Source organism: Camelina sativa, chromosome 12 (genome assembly GCF_000633955.1).
Source record: "Camelina sativa cultivar DH55 chromosome 12, Cs, whole genome shotgun sequence".
Taxonomy (NCBI): Eukaryota; Viridiplantae; Streptophyta; class Magnoliopsida; order Brassicales; family Brassicaceae; genus Camelina; species Camelina sativa.
The window spans coordinates 7,121,885-7,143,114 of record NC_025696.1 but is presented as its reverse complement, the minus strand read 5'-3'; the positions used below and the strand labels follow the sequence as shown (position 1 = coordinate 7,143,114).

Here is a 21,230-nt window from a genome sequence, read left to right as displayed (position 1 = left end):
AATCTTGTGATATTAATTAGTGAAGCATATGTTCTAACTAACAATGGAAAACTTTCTGGTGATTGCCCACTTTACCATCATTAATGATTATAATTTCCAACCTTACACTATTTATCAAACAAATAAGAAATTTCTATAAAATTTGAGATATATATATCATGTAACATATAAGAAACTAACTGATCTGCATCAGATTTTTTATTATTATTATTCAAGAAATTTTTTTTTGAACATAGCCTCATAATCAGTATACCAGTCAGCTCCTGAATATTTCTTTTTGCAACCTATGATTAATTTGTTTTTATCACTTATCTTATGCAACAAGGTCGCTCCTTTCTCCATTTCACATGGCAGAAATATTCAAATACTTGTAAAATCATTGTGTACTTCGATTGTCTCCCCTCCAAGCTAAGACAAATAATAATTAGTAAACATCACAAAACTTCATACTGTCATTTCTGCGATATATTTTCTACTATTATCATCTTTGTTTGAGTAACTGTTGCTATCATTTGTCTCTCTTCACACCCAAGTTTTTGACATGTGACATGTCAACTAACACTTTCATTTCCATCAACACACTTGTTTATTCGTATAAGGATATATATTATATATTTCCATAGTATAATTTAAGAAAATGTTATGTTGTCATGTAAATATTTTTCGATATATTCTCCCATCACGAATACTACAAAACCTGAATATTGGAACTTGGGACTATTTTAAACAAATACCAAACTTCCATGCAATGCACCAATCAATGTGAATGAAATAGATATTTATCAAGAAACAAGAAAATAAAAAATTATATAATTCGTGGAAATAAGGATGTCTACCTACTTTTCAATGGTACTCCCTCCAAGTGAAAACAAGGTAGACATGCATTTGAAGATAAAGGAACTAGTCTTTTTGAAGTATGCGCTACAATCATCTTAGCTTCGAGGTCTCGTATGGAATATAATTTAAAATGATAAAATTCCATGAAATGATAACAAGAAAATCTATATAATAAAAAAAATGTGTAGATGAAACACAATTCAATAAAGTTATCCGGGAATACAATCAAGTTCAAACCAAACAAAGTGATTAGTATTGCTAATTCAGTATCATTATTGCATATTGATAATGATAATTCAGTTACCCATATTTTGCATATTGCTGAAAATAGAAACTTTTTTCTACATCAACCCTCCAAGATGTACCAAATCGTTTTACTCTGCCGTAACTTTGCAAACGTTTGGCAAAGATTATGAAAAGTTGAAAACAATACTAGTAGTAGTCTAGTACTGTTGACGTATAGAGAATCTAGAATATGTGTCTACCGGTGAAGTGGGTGTGTCGGCGTAGAGAACCAAGGGACCCCAAAATTTATAAAATTTATTAAATACTGTACTTAATTAAAGGGGAAAAAAAAAAAAAAAAAGAATCAAAAACCTCCCCCATGAATAATCCTCTCTCCTCCTCTGATTGTGTTCATGTGAATGTCTGAGTCTTAGCTTCAATGCATGTGCTCATCTTCTGGATCTCAATCAGTTCTACAGCTTTTTCTATCAGTCTCTCTTCTCTATTATCCCTTAGCTGTCACGAAACATTCTCTTTCACTCTTCCCCATCTCTCCAACTAAAAAATCAGAAATCTATCAACATTCTTTGAACACCACCACCACCACCATAACCAATCCATAAGACAGTGTAATCAATTAAATTATCCAGTCTTGTCTGAAGAGACAAAAAGATTCAAACTTGTTTTATTGGGTTCTTTAATGGATCCAAGAACAAGACTTGACTATGCTCTGTTTCAGCTCACACCCACCAGAACAAGGTACTTTCTAATTTCTTTTCTTCTTAACCATTCCTTTAACAAAAGTCTTATAGTCTTAACTCTTTCTTCTTCTGTTTCAAAGATGTGAACTTGTGATTTTCTCTGGTGGGGAGAACGAGAAACTTGCTTCTGGGATATTTCAACCGTTCGTAACACATCTCAAGAGCGTTAGAGATCAGATTTCTAGAGGTGGTTACTCTGTTACGCTCCGTCCTTCCTCCGCCGTTCCTTGGTTTACTAAAATCACCCTTCAGCGGTATTGATTAGTGTCTTCGTCTCACTCCTAAATAAAAAAAGTTAAAACTTTATTTCATGAACCCTAAAAATTTGATGATTTCTTTTTCTTTTTGTTGTTGTTTCTGATTTTGGGGAAAAGATTTGTGAGATTCGTGACCACTCCTGAGGTTCTTGAGAGGTCTGTAACATTAGAGAAGGAGATTGAACAGATTGAGGATTCGATTCACTCTAATGCAGCCGCCATTGCCGGCGAAACTGAGGGTATGTTTGGTCACAAATTTAGTAAATTCCTAAAGAAGAAGAAAAAAAATCGATCTTTTTTTTTTACAATTGTGTAATCTGTTACTTATATAGGAAACGAGTCTTCTCAGAGGTCTACGGCTTTGTCAAAGGTGAGTTTTTTTATCTTTCTTTTACTCTCTTATATGCCAAAATTAGAGTTATTAGCTTTAATTTTTCAATTGTTGTTGGCTCTGTTTATGTGTAGAAGAAAGGGGAAACTGATGGAGACACTGTGGAAGAAAATTCTAAGTAAGTTTATGTATGATCTTGTGGGTTTTGTTTGTTGGTTATGTGAAGTTGATTGAATCTGATAAGTGGTGGAATGAATGGAATAGGGTTGGTCTTCAGCGTGTACTTGAGAATCGCAAAGCGGCTTTGTGCAAAGAGCAAGCTATGGCTTATGCTCGAGCTTTGGTTGTTGGTTTTGAATTGGACTATATGGATGACCTTTTGTCTTTCTCCGATGCTTTTGGAGCTTCGCGTTTAAGGTATGTAGCTAAACCGTTTCATGTCACTGTATTGTTTGTGTGCATTTGTAATGAATATTTATGAATGAATATGTGTGTTCATTTGCGTCCAGGGAAGCGTGTGTTAACTTTGTGGACTTGTGCAAGAGAAAGAACGAAGATAGAATGTGGGTGGACCAAATCACTGCTATGCAAGCATTTCCTAGGCCTGAACTATCCTTCATGGGTGACTCTGGGATTGTACTAGCTGGTGAAGAGAATGATTTGTTGAATGCTACTAACTTAAAACGTGGAAACTCCATGGATGCGTCGAGCCAGGGTAGCTTTGAGACTAGCCAAGGTCATTATAAGCATCAATTCTGTATTATTCATTAGATGTTTCTTGGATTTGGTTCCTTTGTTGGGGTTATTGGTTAGTAACTAAAGCCGAATTAACCGTGTTGTGCAGAAGGGAGAGCTCAGATGGCAATGCCATGGCCAAACCAGTATCCTCAGTACATGCAGAACTTCCAAGGACATGGGTATCCACCTCCTTATATGTTTCCGGGTATGCAAGGTCAGACACCATATTACCCTGGGAATATGCAATGGCCTGTAAACATGGGAGATGTGGAGTCAAATGAGAAGTCTTCCAAGAAGAAAAAGAAGAATAAGAAGAAAAAGAAGTCAAAGCAAGATGAATCTACTGAGCCAAGCGATGATTCTAGTGCTGAGACCGGATCAGAAGATGGAAATGAAGGAAAGAAACAATCCAGAAAAGTAGTTATCCGCAACATCAATTATATAACTTCAAAGAGGAATGGAGCAAAGGAGAGCGATTCAGAGGAGTCTGAAGAAGAGGAAGAAGGGTTTGTAGATGGAGATTCTATCAAACAGCAAGTAGAAGAAGCTATTGGCTCACTAGAGAGACGGCATAAATCATCTTCACGCCGTCAGAGGAAACACAAAAGTCACAACGATGACGATGATGATGATTCAAGTAACAAGGAAACTAAGGGGAATGATAATTGGAATGCCTTCCAGAATCTTCTTTTGAAAGACAACGATTCAGATGCAGAAGAAGCACTACGAACATCATCATCTGCGTTAAACATGGAGTCTGAAGTTGTGAGAAAGAGAGAACCACTTTCGGATGATTCGTTCCTGGTTGCAAATGGGAATGAGGATTGGGGAAGAGAAACCGGCATTAAGAAATTAGATGCAGGTGAGAATGGTCGGATGATAAAGAGAGGGAATAACTATGATGATGAGATGTTGAATCCAGGTAGAAGCGATGAATCAAGAAGCTATTCGCAGGCAGATATGTCGATTTATGATGGGAAGCTCAGAGCCAGAAATGAGGCAGAGGAAGACTGGTTCATACGTAACAAAGGAGGTCCAGAAACAGATGCAAGTCTTGTCAAAACATTTGTAGGAGACCAATTCCACTTAAGTAAGAGCAGTGAAAGAGATGTCCTGACTGATGACTCGTTCATGATCCATTCTCGTGTTGAGGGCCAAGTAGAAGAGTCTCGGTTAAGGACTGACATCATGGACTCTGATGTTTACGGAACCAACCGACAAGAAAACAATGCCCCGGAGTTCAGTTTGCATGAACCAGATGACCTTTTCATGGTTCTTGGACGGGAACAAGATGTTAAACCTACATTGTTACCATGGACTCCTGAAATTGACTACGAGACTAACACATTGGCTCAAAAAACAAGCAAAGTCGATTTGGAAACTGCCACTAAGGCCTCTACAGATGAAAAAACCTCAGATGGTAAAGAAAAGAAGAGTCGTGGTATTTCCAAGGGGAAAGATGCAAAGTCAAGGGCATCAAGTAGACCTGACCCGGCTTCAAAAGCCAATAGACCTGCTTGGGGAAGTAGAGCTGCTGCCTCCAAGACCAAATCTCAGATGGTAATTTCTGTCACCACTTTTTGTCTTTCTTGATTAGTTTCCTTTAAATCTCATCTGGATTTGGTTTTTGATAGGAGGAAGAGAGAAGGAAGAGAATGGAAGAACTTTTAATTCAGAGACAAAAAAGAATTGCAGAGAAGAGTTCTGGTGGTAGTGTATCCAAGAAAACTCCTCCTGCGACCAAAACAGTGAAGAGCTCCTCAGTAAAGAACGAGAAGACCCCAGAAGCCGCACAGTCAAAGGCTAAGCCCTTACTCAGAAGTTCCACCATTGAGCGCCTTGCTGTTGCCCGGACCGCTCCAAAGGAGCCACAACAAAAACCAGTAGTCAAAAGACCATCAAAACCATTAGGAAACAAGACAGAGAAAGCTCAGGACAAGAAAACGAGTAAAATAGGTCAATCCGATGCAAAAGGTCTAGAACTTTCTCGTGACCCGAGTCTTGAAATCAAGGAAACGGTGGTAGAAGATTCACAGTCTTACTTGTCCGTAAAGCAAGTGGAAGACCTTCCTCCTGCTGCTGCTCCTTTTGCTGATGATTTCAAAGACATTAAAGAGTTACATAGCATGCCATCAGAAGAAACGGATAGAGAAAACAACAGACCGAATGAAATCGTAGCGGATGCAACCAATCATCAGAAAGTACAACATCAGGATGATAAGGAAACAGTCAAGAAGTCACCTGTTTCCGAAGACAAGCAGATTACTACTAACCATTATTCAGAGGATGTTGGAGAAGTCCAGATTTCACAGGCAAAATCAGTGTCTCCGAAGAAGTCAGTGACATTTTCAGAGACGAACATGGAGGAAAAGTATTATTTCTCACCAGCGGCCTCAGAGATTGACGTATCGACACCGCCAGTGACTGAAGCAGATCACTCGAGGAAGAAATGGAACAGTGAAGAAACGTCTCCGAAAGCAACAGCTAAAGTTTTCAGGAAGCTTCTTATGTTCGGAAGAAAAAAGTAAAACCTGGAGTTAAGAATTCTTCTCCGGTCATATCATCATCATCATCTCTGTTTTGAGACGACGTTGTGTTGAGTATAGTTGAAAAGCCCGGTTTCATATTTTTATTCATTTAAATATTTCTTGTGTGATATTAAATACTATTTTTTCCGTTATCGGTTTGATTTGTGTCTGTTTATATTACTTCGTTGATGTATTGTTTATAGCATTGAAAGTGCTTCTCAATGGAGTGTAAGAAGTTGGTTTGGCGAGTTTGAATAATGGTAAGATTCTTTTGGATTTTTGTAACTAAACCTATTTAATTTGATTGATGATCATTAGAAAGGAAAACAATACGAAAGCATAATATGAACGATTTTTCACAAACAAAAATAATACTTTCTTCTGCAAATTCGGTGAGATGATTCTTGAAATGTAAGCAATTTGGTTCTGTTAGATTGATGAAGAAGTCTCTGCGGTACGATAAGCATTCAGTATTTTTATCTTTATTTTGGTAACATGTTCCCATCAAGTGGGTATCTAATTCCCCACGTTATATATTTTCACGTTCTAAGCATTTTTTCAAGCTGTTCTCCATTTTTGAAACTTAGTCACGATCAAAAATTCAGTCACGTAAATTTCATAGAAATTATACTTTTAACAAAAAGAGCTCCCTTTAAATTTTATTTTAGTAAGATACAGCTCAATTATATCTGCTTTTAGTTTGTCATAAACAACAGAGGATTCTCCAACAAGGAAGCTCTGTCACTATCTTTTGCACTAAGCATCCTAGACTAGACTACCATATTCCTATTTTCCCCAATTTATTAGATGAACTTTTCCTATACACAAAAGTAATTTGAAGAAATAAATAAAGGTGAAACGCCTATTTCAAAGAAATGGTAACGTGTCATTTTCCATTAGGCGAGACGATCCAATCTGAACAAACAAAGTTGTCTATATATCTAAAGAAACATTTTGTGAGAAAGAGAGAGAGTAAGGTGTGAGTCCATGGCGTCCAAGATTATCTCAGCCGTAGTTCTTGTGTTCAACCTCGTTGCCTTTGGTTTAGCCGTTGCTGCTGAACAAAGACGAAGCACTGTGAGTCACATCTTTACAACAATATATTATTTAGATGATGATTATGTGATGATCTCTCTCTCTTAATACTTAGAAGTTGATTTTTTTGTGGGGCAGGCAAGGGTTGTGCAGGACACTGAGGTGCAATACAACTACTGTGTGTATGATTCGGACAGAGCCACAGGGTATGGAGTTGGGGCCTTTTTGTTCTCAGTGGTTAGTCAACTCCTTATCATGTTCGTTAGCCGTTGTTTCTGCTGTGGAAAGCCTCTCAAGCCTGGCGGTTCACGCGCTCTTGCCCTCGTTCTCTTCATTGTCAGCTGGTAAGTTATATACTCTTTTGTTATTATTAAATCAGTTCATCACATATGTGTATCAGACTACTTCTAAGGATTTTGATTCGGTACAAAATTACTAACCGTCTTGACAAAACCAAAACTTTACCTTTTTTACATCAAAAGAAAAGTTGTAGCTAGAGATAACGGAAAATAAGATGATTAAATTTCACAATCAAACATATACAATAGTGTGATCTTAGTTTATATTACTGGAATTACCAAGCATTTTGATTCTTGGAATTATTGTTATATATCTTTGTTACTAATCCAATTGTGCTTCTATCTATCACTGAATTGATAAAATGCAACAAGCAAAAGAATCCGAAATTGTGCTAATATTTTTACATTTTGTTGGTTGTTTTGTTGGCAAAAAAAAAAAAGGATGTTCTTCTTGATAGCAGAGATATGTCTATTAGCTGGATCGGTGGAGAATGCATACCACACAAAGTACAGGACAATGTTCATGGACAATCCTCCTGATTGTCAAACTCTTCGTAAGGGGGTCTTCGCAGCCGGAGCCTCATTTGTCTTCTTCAACGCTATTGTCTCTCAATTTTACTATTTCTTCTATTCATCGGCTGCTGAGGCCTCCCTTTCACCTTACTAATAATTCTTAACCAACACACATAAGTTTTTTTTGTTTTTTCCTTGTGCTATGTGATATGCTAATATCATATTTTCTGCTTGTTTATGTATGACTGCAAACTTATTTGAAACTGAGGGTACAACTATGTGTTTTGTAGATTGATTTGTATGGATATTTTTTTTGGTTTAATGTCAATTTTTGTATGGTTATTAAATGAAAATGTTGTTTTTAATATTTGTGATATCCCCATATATTATTTGACAAACTGTGGGATGTTCATATTAGTTTCAATCCTAAATCTTTTTGATTCTAGATCAAAACCATGGTTATCAAAAGAAAAAAAGAGAGGACAAGTTATCCGAACACGAGAGCAACNGGGCCTTTTTGTTCTCAGTGGTTAGTCAACTCCTTATCATGTTCGTTAGCCGTTGTTTCTGCTGTGGAAAGCCTCTCAAGCCTGGCGGTTCACGCGCTCTTGCCCTCGTTCTCTTCATTGTCAGCTGGTAAGTTATATACTCTTTTGTTATTATTAAATCAGTTCATCACATATGTGTATCAGACTACTTCTAAGGATTTTGATTCGGTACAAAATTACTAACCGTCTTGACAAAACCAAAACTTTACCTTTTTTACATCAAAAGAAAAGTTGTAGCTAGAGATAACGGAAAATAAGATGATTAAATTTCACAATCAAACATATACAATAGTGTGATCTTAGTTTATATTACTGGAATTACCAAGCATTTTGATTCTTGGAATTATTGTTATATATCTTTGTTACTAATCCAATTGTGCTTCTATCTATCACTGAATTGATAAAATGCAACAAGCAAAAGAATCCGAAATTGTGCTAATATTTTTACATTTTGTTGGTTGTTTTGTTGGCAAAAAAAAAAAAGGATGTTCTTCTTGATAGCAGAGATATGTCTATTAGCTGGATCGGTGGAGAATGCATACCACACAAAGTACAGGACAATGTTCATGGACAATCCTCCTGATTGTCAAACTCTTCGTAAGGGGGTCTTCGCAGCCGGAGCCTCATTTGTCTTCTTCAACGCTATTGTCTCTCAATTTTACTATTTCTTCTATTCATCGGCTGCTGAGGCCTCCCTTTCACCTTACTAATAATTCTTAACCAACACACATAAGTTTTTTTTGTTTTTTCCTTGTGCTATGTGATATGCTAATATCATATTTTCTGCTTGTTTATGTATGACTGCAAACTTATTTGAAACTGAGGGTACAACTATGTGTTTTGTAGATTGATTTGTATGGATATTTTTTTTGGTTTAATGTCAATTTTTGTATGGTTATTAAATGAAAATGTTGTTTTTAATATTTGTGATATCCCCATATATTATTTGACAAACTGTGGGATGTTCATATTAGTTTCAATCCTAAATCTTTTTGATTCTAGATCAAAACCATGGTTATCAAAAGAAAAAAAGAGAGGACAAGTTATCCGAACACGAGAGCAACTAGCTCTCTCTCTCCCATGCTACAGGGGCATGGAATCCCATCAACACCAATCAGCAATGACCATCCCATATTGTGCAACTGTTCATTTTTGTTTTAAACCAAAATTGAATAGTAATGGACAATAAAATAAAATATCTAAGAATTAAGGAAATCTAATCCACGAATTCTCATTGGGTATACAAAGATGACGTGGCAGATACTTTGTCTTCAAGATAATGCTATCCACACAATCTTCTGTGACTGACCACTGTAGGGACCAATCTTCTCTTGTCTGAATCTCATCTCCCCCAACTCCTTTGTGAGAGTACATATACGCACACACACTCTCTCGCAAAATATCCACACTCGACAGTCTTCTTCTTCAAATCGCTTTTTGCTATCTCTCTGTTCGAGTACTAACACAATGGCTCTTCAAGCTGCTTCTTTGGTCTCCTCTGCTTTCTCTGTTCGTAAAGATGCGAAATTTAATGCTACTTCATCATCTTTCAAGGACTCGAGTCTCTTTGGTGCTTCCGTTACCGACCAAATCAAATCCGATCATGGATCTTCCTCGTTAAGATTCCAGGTATAGAACATGTCTCTGTTCCGACGTTACGGTGTTGATTTAAGCCTTCTTCTGCGAATGGTTTAGTAATGTTTAGTTGATTTTCAAATGCAGAGAGAACATAGCTTGAGGAGTGTAACAATTCGAGCACAAACCGCTGCGACTTCAAACTCTCCGGTTACAAAATCCGTGGACGGCAAGAAAACGTTGAGGAAAGGAAATGTGGTGGTCACGGGAGCTTCGTCTGGTTTAGGTCTAGCCACGGCTAAAGCTCTAGCCGATACAGGGAAATGGCACGTGACAATGGCGTGCAGAGACTTCCTTAAAGCCGAGAGAGCTGCTAAATCCGCAGGGATGCCTAAAGGAAGCTACACAGTGATGCACTTAGACTTAGCCTCGTTGGACAGTGTGAGACAGTTCGTTGATAGCTTCAGGAGGACAGAGATGCCTCTCGATGTTTTGGTCTGCAATGCTGCGGTTTATTTCCCGACAGCTAAAGAGCCTACTTACAGTGCTGAAGGGTTTGAGCTTAGCGTTGCGACGAACCATTTGGGACATTTTCTTCTAGCAAGGTTGTTGCTTGATGACTTGAAGAAATCTGATTACCCTTCAAAGCGTCTCATCATCGTCGGATCCATTACTGGTATTGTCTAGAATCTAATATATATAGCCTACATTGCTAGCTAGGGAATGATTCTGACCATTATCTCTTTGTTTTGGTTTAGGTAACACTAATACATTGGCGGGTAATGTACCACCAAAGGCAAATCTTGGTGATTTGAGGGGCTTAGCGGGTGGATTGAACGGTTTAAACAGCTCAGCTATGATTGATGGAGGAGATTTCGACGGTGCAAAGGCTTACAAAGACAGTAAAGTCTGCAATATGTTGACAATGCAAGAGTTTCACAGGCGTTACCATGAAGAAACTGGAGTCACTTTCGCTTCGCTTTACCCCGGTTGCATTGCCTCCACGGGTTTATTCCGAGAGCACATTCCTCTCTTCCGCACACTCTTCCCTCCCTTTCAGAAGTACATCACTAAAGGATATGTCTCCGAGACAGAGTCAGGCAAAAGACTTGCTCAGGTAATAAAGAAAGAAAATGTTATTTTTGTAGCTTATTTAGTCAAGGAAATACTATTCTTGCTGTGTACTCAAGCAATGGAGTTTTGTTTGATTAGGTGGTGAGTGATCCTAGCTTGACGAAATCAGGAGTTTACTGGAGCTGGAACAAGGCTTCGGCTTCTTTTGAGAACCAGCTATCAGAAGAAGCAAGTGATGTTGAGAAGGCTCGTAAAGTGTGGGAGATCAGTGAGAAGCTCGTTGGCTTGGCCTAATAAACTTGAAATGTCCTCGTCTGATGAGACCAGTCCGTACCAGTCGATGAAACCTTTAGATGTCTGATTCTATTGCGAAGTTTTTCCTTAGTGTCTGTTGAGTGTAGATTACTTGGCGAGTTGCCCATAATAAAGAAATAAAATTGGCGAATTTTTACCTTTCATAACTCTGTTTCATTGAAACAGAACAGTTAGTTATATACTCTGTTTCGTCATCTTACACTATAGTTTGCTTGTTTCGTGAAGGATGAAAAAACAAAATTACCAGCCTCTCTTATGCATTTAGCTGAAAGAATTCAAAACCATGTTCTCTCTGACTTCCCTTGTGTAGTAATCTTAACATGTCATCTCCACCGACATTGACAATAACACTATTTAGACAGCCCTATAAAGTTTAGGATAATAAACAAGATAAGCTCCTATACATGTTACGTTTTCAACTGAAATTCAATGAGTCTATTGGTTTATTGTCTGACATAACATAAGGTAGTAGAGAGAAACAGAACCTTCAAAGCTATTCACAATTTATTCATGGCATACTAAGGAGCAGTTCATAACTACTAAGAGAAAAGTGGAGAAGAACAACAAGTGCGACAAAAGAAACATCTTTTGAAAGTTCCCAGTGTTTTTTAGAGAGTCCAATTGGCTTCACTTCCTCGACGAGGGATACTGTTAACACGATTGTACACATCCACCTTGAAGTTAGCACCGCACAGAACTCCCTCACTGTCCACTCTCGGCATTGCTTTAATCTTGTTCATCGGATGCTCAAAGCTCATTAACCCTCCATCACTATGGAACATACACCCTGCCAAAATTCATCAAGCACTCCACCAATTACACATACATCATCACACCAAATCCAAGGCTTTGTAAAAGTTTATGAAGATTATGTGTTACAAACAAGATCATTACACCAAGTCCCAAGTATCTGTTAAAGCATATGTAGATTTTGTTGTACCTGTAGGAAATGGAGCAAAAGATTTGGCACAGCCTTCTTTAATAACATCCAAATCATCTGATATTACAACAGATCCATCAGCAGCTATGCCCCAGTATAGCTTCACCCCTCCATCAGATCCCTACATGCATGAATTACATCAAATTGATTTCTCACATCTTTTAAACATCAAAAGCGATTAAGAAAAAAAGGGATTGGACTGATTTTTTGAAGTAGTACCTGAGCCGTGAAGACAGAGCCGGCTTTGCTATCATAAACAACAAAGGCAAAGCTACCATCTAAGTCTTTAACGACCTGATCAGCTGGATAAGGACCTCTGTCTCTAAGAGTCCTATAAGCTTCGATCACAAACATGGCCTCGTTTGTTGTCTTGGTCAAACCATACTGTCTGTTTAGCTGACACAGATTGTTCAAGCTCCCAAAGAACAGACAATAGATATCATCATATCCACAAAACAACCTAACAAAAAAAAAGCTGAAGATCAATGGAGCAGAAACTTAAAACCATAAGAAGATATAAGCAGGATCGTGTTCTGTCTAGTGCATGTTACCTCTGGTGGATGGAGAAGGAAGCAGAAGGACGAACGTAAGCAAGAACAGCTGCTTGTCCGAAAGACATGGAGAAAGTGTTGAGAGGGTAACGAGATAAGAAATCGTTTAGGGTTTCTTCAGGGAGCTTTGGTTGTTTAGAACATTTCTCAGATGCCGGACTGTTGAGTTCCTCCGGCGGATGAGCAAACGCCTCGTGAAATATAGCCAACATTTTCTTTTGGCACAGAGAACCCAAAGGATAAATCTATAAGAAGAATCTATAAAAGTAAGAATGAAGAGAGTGACAAAGGTTTCTTCTTCTTGAGTGTTTTATATGTATATGAAGCGGTGGGCTATATTTGTTTTAGTCCGTTGTCTGTTTTACTTTGTTTCCTGTGGGAAGAAAGAAGTAACGTTTTTGGATGAGATGATGAGACTATTCCTTCTTCTATGTTAGACTTTTAGTTATTAATGGACGAGTTGTCTATATCTTATTCGTAACTAATTTGGTTTGGGTTTGCTTACATTTTAAAACTAATCGAAATTCCTGTTTTTGAATAACAAAGATGATAGGAGACACCTAGAGTATATATATACTAGATAGGTAATTTGCGTTATGTTTTTATTTAAGTGAACAATAACACCAAAAAAAATGATATTTCTACTTCTAATTTTATAATATAAACAAAAATTGATGGAAAAGAAAAAAGAAATTTCTGAACGACATATTTATTACTAGTGACAAAATGTCAAAAAATATGTTATATTTTGTAAGTTATCTTCTCAATTAATACAGTAGAAATATATAAATTTGTAATATTTTCTGAAATTACTAAAAAATAAAGTAGTTTTAAGGATGTCCTATAATTTTTGTAGTGTAGTGAAGTTTTTGTCTTAACTTAATATGGATTTGCACCTTAGCTAAATATGTAATCAATTTTTTTTTATATAAAAACACCGTAGTATCATAAAATAAATCTTTGCTAGAGTTGGGATATATTATAGAGACTTATGTTTTTACAATTTTCACTGCTATTTATATGTTTTTCAATTTAATGGTTTGGATGCTAAATGGAATCTATCTCTCTGCGTAGTATTTTATGGATTATTCAGCGGAGAAGAGTGGGAATTGGTAGGGACATGAAAAAGAGATGTCAGTGTCACGGGATAAGCATTCTCTCGTACTTTTATGTGTTCTTATCCTTTCCTTTTCCGGATAAATTGATTTATCCATTTCATAATATTATTGATTTCTTTGGTAACATTTTTATACTTTTGTTAGTTTGTTATCTTTATATACACAACAGTTACCAATTTACCATGTTCAGCATCTCATGATCCATACAGTTGTTGACTAAGCCACCTATTTTTACATTGTCATGTAGTGGTGTAGCTACATGAAATTTAGTACTCTCATATTCTTTTAACTGCGTTTCATATTTCCTTTCTTTTTTCAAGTTTTGTAGAGATAAACGACGTTGTGCGATGTGATTCCCGATATTTTGGTGGTTTCCGAGAACTGAACAGTCAGTACTGCAGAATCTTGCATTATCACCTCACCACTGTCACTGCCAATCTGCCATACTTGTTAAAAACTTATTTTAATATATCCGATGGCAACACAATACCATGGTTGGCCCAATAACAACAGAATAGTCATTTTTCCTTTTTGGGCCTAATTGTCCTTTTAATTGAATTGATTTCCACCCTTCTTTGCTTTAGGATGTTTTATGTTTATACTACTACTATATAACCAATGCAGAAGCATAGACGTTACATTCATGCGAGCCGTCGACTTTTCAAAAGAACACAAAAAAAATTAGCAACAATCTGGATTTCCTTGTAATGTCTGACTACTCTCTCGGGAGTAAAGAGACTTTTAGATTTCTTTTGTTTTGGTATCTTTTAAAAAAATCAGCAACAAACTTTTTTGTTTTGGTATCTAAATAGTGGATTTTTGTGCGTTTTCGTTTAATAAATGATTCACTAACACAACGAAAAAGCATGCTAATAAGATTTTTACAAACAAGATCTCGTACAGTTGAAAAGTACAGGGTTTTTTTTTCGAAAAGTTTCTGACATTGCATTTATAAATGTTTTGACTATCAAAACAATGTTTTAAGTGTAATAAGTGGAAATCAATCTTTGAAATAAACCACATCAAAAGTAACATTCAATAACTCGTTTTATGATATATATATATATACAATCTACTACATCCAAAATACGTTGCATATAACTTGTTTTAGATTGGACATCACCGGGCATGGATGAAGGTTTTAAATCCAATTCGCCATATAACAGTACGTACAACATCAAATTTACAACTAGTAAAACCGATTAAAGAATTGCGAAAGATAAGCAACCACACGTCTCACCCCTCTTTTGTTTTTTTCATGTCTGGTCCCCATTAAAGTTCTTGAACTGCCAGCCTTAGAATATATACGTTAGAGTCATTTTAATCTCTATAATTGAAAGTTCTTTTTCGCTTTATCGAGGTTAATTATTTTGTAAAGTGAAAATCAAGGTCTGCTTATCTGTTGCACGTGCCATATAAGGACAAGCACATATCACGTTGCTTCGTCAGCTACTAGCTACTGTACAAAATGTCTGGAGGCCCGTCACGTTCGTTCGCCTACTTTCGTTGAATCTAATATTGTTCACGTCAACGCTTAATTATTCATTTTGATGCCATGTTCACTTTTATCAGTTTTTGTTTTCATTTTAAAATCCAAAAGAATCTAAACTAATTGAGTTTTGAGTTTGTAGTACTACTCTTCCATGCTTTGTAGAATATATGTATGATATAATATAGCTATATGCTTCACTTGTTTTAATTGTTTGTTAATTTCCACCCTCTTTATACCACCAAATTGATGCTATAGTTAAGTTGTCATGCACATACTATATAATATGCCCTATATCGCAAACGAAAGACTAAAACAATGTCCCTTTTTAATACTTCAGTTGGTGAACGCAATGATTAGTCTTAACGAATAACTTAACAAAAGCATCATTCAAACAGTTAAGGGTCGGAAACATAAAGCCAACATGGCAACAGCCAACATGCAAGGTCACTGAGGTTTTTGTTTCTTGAATTTATTAGAAGAAATGTGTTTACATGGTACCAGATTATAATGATTTATTTGACCAAATTAAATAACATCGAATAATACTAATTTGTTTCTCAGTGAAAACGTACAGGTATCAGATAATATTTATTATTATATACGTACGGATCCGAGTGTCTTAGATTATTTAGTCTCTTTACCAGTGACGTCACTGTATAAGTCACACTGCTGGTCAGATTCGATCGTTCATGTATCGTCTATATGCTCCCTCCTGGGTTCGACCGGTCAATTTGTAGTTTGTTTACTGAATTACGTACAAATTAGTGTTCATTTAAAACTAGATTATCAAAAAGTTTACGGGAATAAGAATTTTGATTATCAACCCTTTATTAATTAGGGTTAGTTCTAGTAACGAATTACTAGTTTCATTTGCATATGATAAATCATATCGTTTGGCTAAATTAAAAGCAGTTACGTTGGTGGAGATTTTGCATTATTTATTTTTCTTGATGTTAAGTGTTGTGCGTTGAAATTCAGAATCAATGAATTGGCTCATATCCCCTTATTTTTGTCTCATATCTCTTCCATTGTGGATTTTTAAAATTTAATGAAAAAACAATCTAATAATTTGGGGTAAATTGCATAGAGTTAGAGAGCTAAGAGAGGGATCACATCCAATATTATATACGCACGATCCATGTGTGTATTTATGTGTTCATTTTTCTTCCGTGTACGGTACCCACAAAACAGTAAAAAAAAATGTTGCATGCTGTAAGCAAATCAGGTTCACATGATCACGTACGTTCACAGAATCAAATTATTTACAGAGAAAACACAACACATTGCGAAAACAAGACTAGAGAAACACATGTTTTTGTATTAAAATAAGTACTTAGAAAACACTTGGCCGGGGAAAAAAGAAAAACAGAAAACACTTGGCCAACTTGTTACATTACGTGCAAGTAAGACTTGTTATTTGCAGAATTGGAAAGCGTGTTTTTTAATGAGGCGTTTAGTAAGGGTCGAAATATGAAAACAATACCTATGAAAAACGACTTAGTATTTAAACAGAAAAAGGTTATTTAATCAACAGAAGTGAGAAAAAGTGTTTGGATAGAAAATGATGCAGACCCAGGTGCCATCGCCAGCTTGTTGCATAGTTGGACTTGGAGTGACCGAGTAAGTAGAAAATTATAACGTGTCCTATAATTATCATTTAAGGTCACACAATACAAAAAGGGCATTTGTTGAATAATTTTAATATTAATTAAGGTCATAATTAATAAGAACATGACTGTAAGTATTTTTTTTTAAGTAGTTTCTTCTAGCATGGGTTTGAACTTTGAACTCATGATTCAGTTTTACCGTAATTAATTTGAGTTTACCAACAACACTTGAAAGATTTTGTTAATATTAAGAGTATAGTAACATAACATGCGAGCTAGACTACAACAAATCTTTCTATACTTACAGTAGGTTAGAATTTTATAGATATAATCCGTGGAAAACACTTGTACTCTTCAAAAACTGAATACCAAACGTGGTGTCAAATTATAAACTCAGATTAACCACGGCACCAAAGGACTTGTACAATACACATTATATATTTAGTTTTTATCTATAAATCTATACTTGTAATTTTTATTTATTTATTATTTCGACTTGATATACATTACTTATCTTTTAGATAGCAAAAATATATATTTTTATATTTTTAAAAATATATTTTAAAGTATGATATGCACTATCGGAGGATCCTAAACTTGTTTATAAGATCTGATGAGTCGGTTTCTATCAAAACAGGTACTTTACATCGTACCACCCATCTCTTTTGTTCTCTCTCTCTCTCTCTCCCTACACTTTCTAGAGACTTTGATGGCACTGTCCCTTCTCTCATACGATGTCTCCGATCTCTGTCTAGGCAAGCCTCCTCTCCGTTGTCTCTCCGCCTCTTCATCCTCCGTATCCGACGCCATCGCTGCCCTTAAGTACTCTGAAGACACTTTCCTATCAGTCTGGAACTGCAATCACGATGATAACGATGTCTCAGAGTGCGAGTGCTTGGGGAAAATATCAATGGCTGACGTCATCTGCCATTTGTCCAAAGACCATGACTACACTCTCTCTGCCTTAAACGCACCCGTCTCTGTTCTTCTCCCCAAAACTCGTTCCCTCGTCCTCCATGTTCAACCCTCCTGCAGGTTTTGTATTTGTTCATTGTTCAATCTCTCTCTGTTTTGATAAAAATTAAACCTTTAATTCTCTGTTCTTCCTCTGTTTCCATGCTCTGTTTTTTTTTTTCACTTGATCATTAAATTAATAGTTTTTTTTTTTCCAATTTGATTCGACTGATCAGCTTAGTTGAAGCCATTGATCTGATCATCCAAGGAGCACAGAATCTTATTGTCCCAATTCAGACAAAACCCTTCACTAAGAAAAGGCAGCAAAACGACAAAGTTTCAGTCACCACCTCAACGCATTCGAACGGACGACGATTCTGCTGGATCACTCAAGAAGACATCATACAGTTTCTCCTCGGAACTATCGCCGCGTTCTCTCCTTTGCCGGCGATGTCAATCTCCGATCTCGGCATCATCAACAGCACACACGCAATACTCGCCGTTGATTACCACTCCTCCCCCTCAGCCGTCATCTCGGCCATATCCAACGCTCTCGTCGACCAAACCTCTGTTGCAGTTGTCGACGGAGAAGGAGACGACTCTTTTACGTCCTTGATCGGAGAGATCTCTCCCATGACACTAACATGCTGCGACGAGACAGCTGCCGCGGCGGTAGCAACGCTCAACGCAGGGGACCTGATGGCGTACATAGACGGAGCAAATCCACCGGAGAGTCTTGTCCAGATCGTTAGGAATCGTTTGGAGGGTAAAGAACTGATGGGTTTGCTCTCGCTTTTCGATTCTGTCTCACCTTCATCGCCGTCGTCAGGTTATTCGTCGGATGAAGAGTCTCCGACGAGGACGACGTCGTCGTTTGGGAGGTCGATGAGTAGCTCAGCGAGAATGGCGAGGAAGTCGGAGGCAATAGTGTGTAATCCGAAGAGCTCGTTAATGGCAGTGATGATTCAAGCGATTGCTCATCGAGTGAACTACGCGTGGGTGGTTGAAAAAGATGGTTGTTTCGTTGGCATGGTTACTTTTGTTGATATCTTAAAAGTTTTTAGGAAATTTTTGGAGAATAACATGTGAAGTGTTTTTGTAATTTTCGTTTGATGTCTTGTTAATTTTGATGTACAACCCAACGAAAACAAAAAGTGTTGTTAGGGTTTGTTTGGTGTTTGTTTTTTTTTTTTTTTTTTTNGTGAGATGAGCCGGTTGGAGTTTGTGAGTAACTAAAACTGTATGAAAACGTTTTTGGTAAGAGTTTTAGTATTAGTCTTTCGATAGCTTCTTATGTTTTATACCATGATGAGTATGTGACATGTGCGGTAGGTAAGAATCTCGTTCGTTGGTCTCCTTTGGCATGGCCATTTGTGTATGAATTCCAAAACATTCTTACAAGAAAGAGAACTCAACGAGGTTTACGTATCTTTCAGCTATTCTTTAATGTTATGAAAACTGTTTCATTGTCTTTTTGTATTGCCGGGTTACACAGATGGGAATAATGCTCACAGCAATTGCACAAATATATATAGTCTATTTACAATTGTATAGTTCTTAAGCTTAGCTACTTTTCTCACTTTTTAGTTTCTTGTTTACTCAACTCTGTAACGCTTAAGCTTTTCCCACGAAATCAGATACTATAATTTGCTTTTGCCACGAAATAAGATAAAAAGTAAAAATAAGAGTAAAGTATCGAATCCTAGATTGAATCCTTTTTTGGAAATAAATTAAATTGGATTTTGACAAAAAAAGAAGAAGTTAATCTTAATTGTAAAAGATTTTAACATAAAAAAAAAAAACAGAGTAATTTAAGTTAATCCCGAGATTAGAGGGGATGGTAAGATATTTTAGAAAACAGCGTTATCCTATTTCGAAAGCTCAATCCTCTCGATAAACTAAGGGGGGTGTATTCAACTTGACATTTTAAGTGATTTGTGTGAAATTTATAAATTCTATGTTATTCAATCATGGATTTTAAAAAGTCTATTAAAATCCACTGTTATTGAACTGATGATTTAAAAATCTACTTTAAAATCCATTAAAATCCCTTGTTATTGAACTGATGATTTAAAAATCTACTTTAAAATCCACTGTTATTCAAAACAGTTTTGTGGATTATGATTTTAATAATTTTTAGGATTCTGGAGGATTCTGGAGGATTTGTTTAGTTAAAAATACAGAAATCCAAATCTCATGGTTTTAGGTGAGATTTGAAAGAATTTTACAGAAAATCATATGAACTTCCCTAAAATCTATCAAAATTCTAAATTTCCTAAATCCCATCAAATTCTCCAAAATCATGGTTTGAATACACCCCCTAAGAAAAAAAATATCAGCGTCGTTGTCTAAAAATATCTTAAATAAATAATTTAAGTTGTAACATTCGAAGGAGACGAAGACGAAGACGAAGACGAAGCAACCATCACCACCGTCGTTGTTGTCTTTTATCACATCATCGTTCGTTGAAAACACGTCGACTTTAAATATCTCTCTTCCAATCTCTCAAAAGCCTTCTCCTTTTTCGCCTATTCTCCGAGCTTCATCATCATCGTTTACATCGCGTTTTTTTTTCTTCCTTATCCTCCGGTATGTTCTTCTTCTTCATCTTTCTTGGATTCGATTATCTGGTTTCATTGATTCTTATGGCTTGCATTTGTAAATTGAGATGAGTTAGGGTTCGTCCAAATTTTCGATTTTTTCTATTGGTTCTAGGTTTTGGTAACAAAAGGGGCAATTTTTGTGGAGGGGTTTTGAAATCTCAATCCTAGTTTGAGATGATACTAGGCTTTGATTGTTCTGATCTAGATTGGTTTCTTATAGCTGGATGGGATTCTGGTTTTTGCTAATGAGAATTGCTTAGGATTTGACCTTTAGAGGCACAAGTCAATTCAGAATTGCTCTCAAGGGGGCTTTCAGGGTAGAAAGATCTTGAAAAGAGTCTCCTTTTATTGGTTAGAGGATAAACCTAAACAGGTTTCTATGAAAAATGAAATCAAACATTTGGCATGTAATAGTTTTGATTGTATGCATGTATAGTAAATTTTCTGATTCATTCAACTTGTGGTGGTGATAATTCCTTAGTTTTCTTTGTAATTTCTGATCTTATATGACTCTGTAGACAACATTTGTTATTATACGCATAGCTGATAATCGATAATACTTTGTTGTCCTTGACAGAATCTTATCTCCAATGGAAGGGAACTTCATTATGTCTGATGCTCAACGAACACATGATGATGGCTTCATAGTCAAACAAAAACCTGATCTCATCACGGGTTCAAAGGGAGGTCAAGCTAATGAAAGTGGTTGTTTTGATTGCAACATCTGTCTAGACTCGGCTCATGATCCTGTCGTCACTCTCTGCGGACACCTTTTCTGCTGGCCTTGCATTTACAGGTGGTTACATGTTCAGTTATCATCTGTCTCCATTGATCAGCACCACAACAATTGCCCTGTCTGTAAATCCAACATTACCATCACCTCATTGGTTCCTCTCTATGGAAGAGGCATGTCTTCGTCTTCTTCCACG

General features: G+C 36.5%; 5 protein-coding genes and 1 long non-coding RNA gene across 7 annotated transcripts; 5 read left to right on the top strand and 1 right to left on the bottom strand.

Annotated features, from left to right (window-relative positions):
* On the top strand, window positions 1,413-5,955 carry LOC104730635. 2 transcript variants are annotated; one of them, XM_010449835.2, is made up of 9 exons: window positions 1,413-1,821; window positions 1,904-2,077; window positions 2,198-2,319; window positions 2,413-2,450; window positions 2,549-2,589; window positions 2,676-2,828; window positions 2,921-3,147; window positions 3,256-4,709; window positions 4,784-5,955. In XM_010449835.2, the coding sequence occupies exons 1-9, from the start codon at window positions 1,763-1,765 to the stop codon at window positions 5,675-5,677; spliced, it is 3,162 nt and encodes a 1,053-aa protein (XP_010448137.1). In that variant the 5' UTR covers window positions 1,413-1,762; the 3' UTR covers window positions 5,678-5,955. The 2 variants fall into 2 exon arrangements, with proteins under 2 accessions (XP_010448137.1, XP_010448136.1); XM_010449834.2 differs by having other exon boundaries at window positions 2,546-2,589.
* LOC104730633 lies at window positions 6,621-7,891 on the top strand. The gene is made up of 3 exons (XM_010449833.2): window positions 6,621-6,754; window positions 6,851-7,056; window positions 7,453-7,891. Exons 1-3 carry the CDS (start codon window positions 6,665-6,667, stop codon window positions 7,676-7,678), a joined length of 522 nt encoding a protein of 173 aa, XP_010448135.1. The 5' UTR covers window positions 6,621-6,664; the 3' UTR covers window positions 7,679-7,891.
* LOC104730634 lies at window positions 8,040-8,995 on the top strand. Its single transcript, XR_758492.2, has 2 exons — window positions 8,040-8,160; window positions 8,557-8,995. It is a non-coding gene; the product is annotated as an uncharacterized LOC104730634 (long non-coding RNA).
* On the top strand, window positions 9,416-11,175 carry LOC104730632 (protochlorophyllide reductase B, chloroplastic). Its single transcript, XM_010449832.2, has 4 exons — window positions 9,416-9,701; window positions 9,795-10,323; window positions 10,406-10,764; window positions 10,860-11,175. Exons 1-4 carry the CDS (start codon window positions 9,540-9,542, stop codon window positions 11,013-11,015), a joined length of 1,206 nt encoding a protein of 401 aa, XP_010448134.1. The 5' UTR covers window positions 9,416-9,539; the 3' UTR covers window positions 11,016-11,175.
* Window positions 11,444-12,926, bottom strand: LOC104730631 (stem-specific protein TSJT1). The gene is made up of 4 exons (XM_010449831.2): window positions 12,528-12,926; window positions 12,196-12,436; window positions 11,977-12,097; window positions 11,444-11,823 (listed from the first exon to the last, which is right to left on the bottom strand). The coding sequence occupies exons 1-4, from the start codon at window positions 12,737-12,739 to the stop codon at window positions 11,645-11,647; spliced, it is 753 nt and encodes a 250-aa protein (XP_010448133.1). The 5' UTR covers window positions 12,740-12,926; the 3' UTR covers window positions 11,444-11,644.
* On the top strand, window positions 17,358-19,025 carry LOC104730630 (CBS domain-containing protein CBSX5-like). The gene is made up of 2 exons (XM_010449830.2): window positions 17,358-17,779; window positions 17,935-19,025. The coding sequence occupies exons 1-2, from the start codon at window positions 17,358-17,360 to the stop codon at window positions 18,785-18,787; spliced, it is 1,275 nt and encodes a 424-aa protein (XP_010448132.2). The 3' UTR covers window positions 18,788-19,025.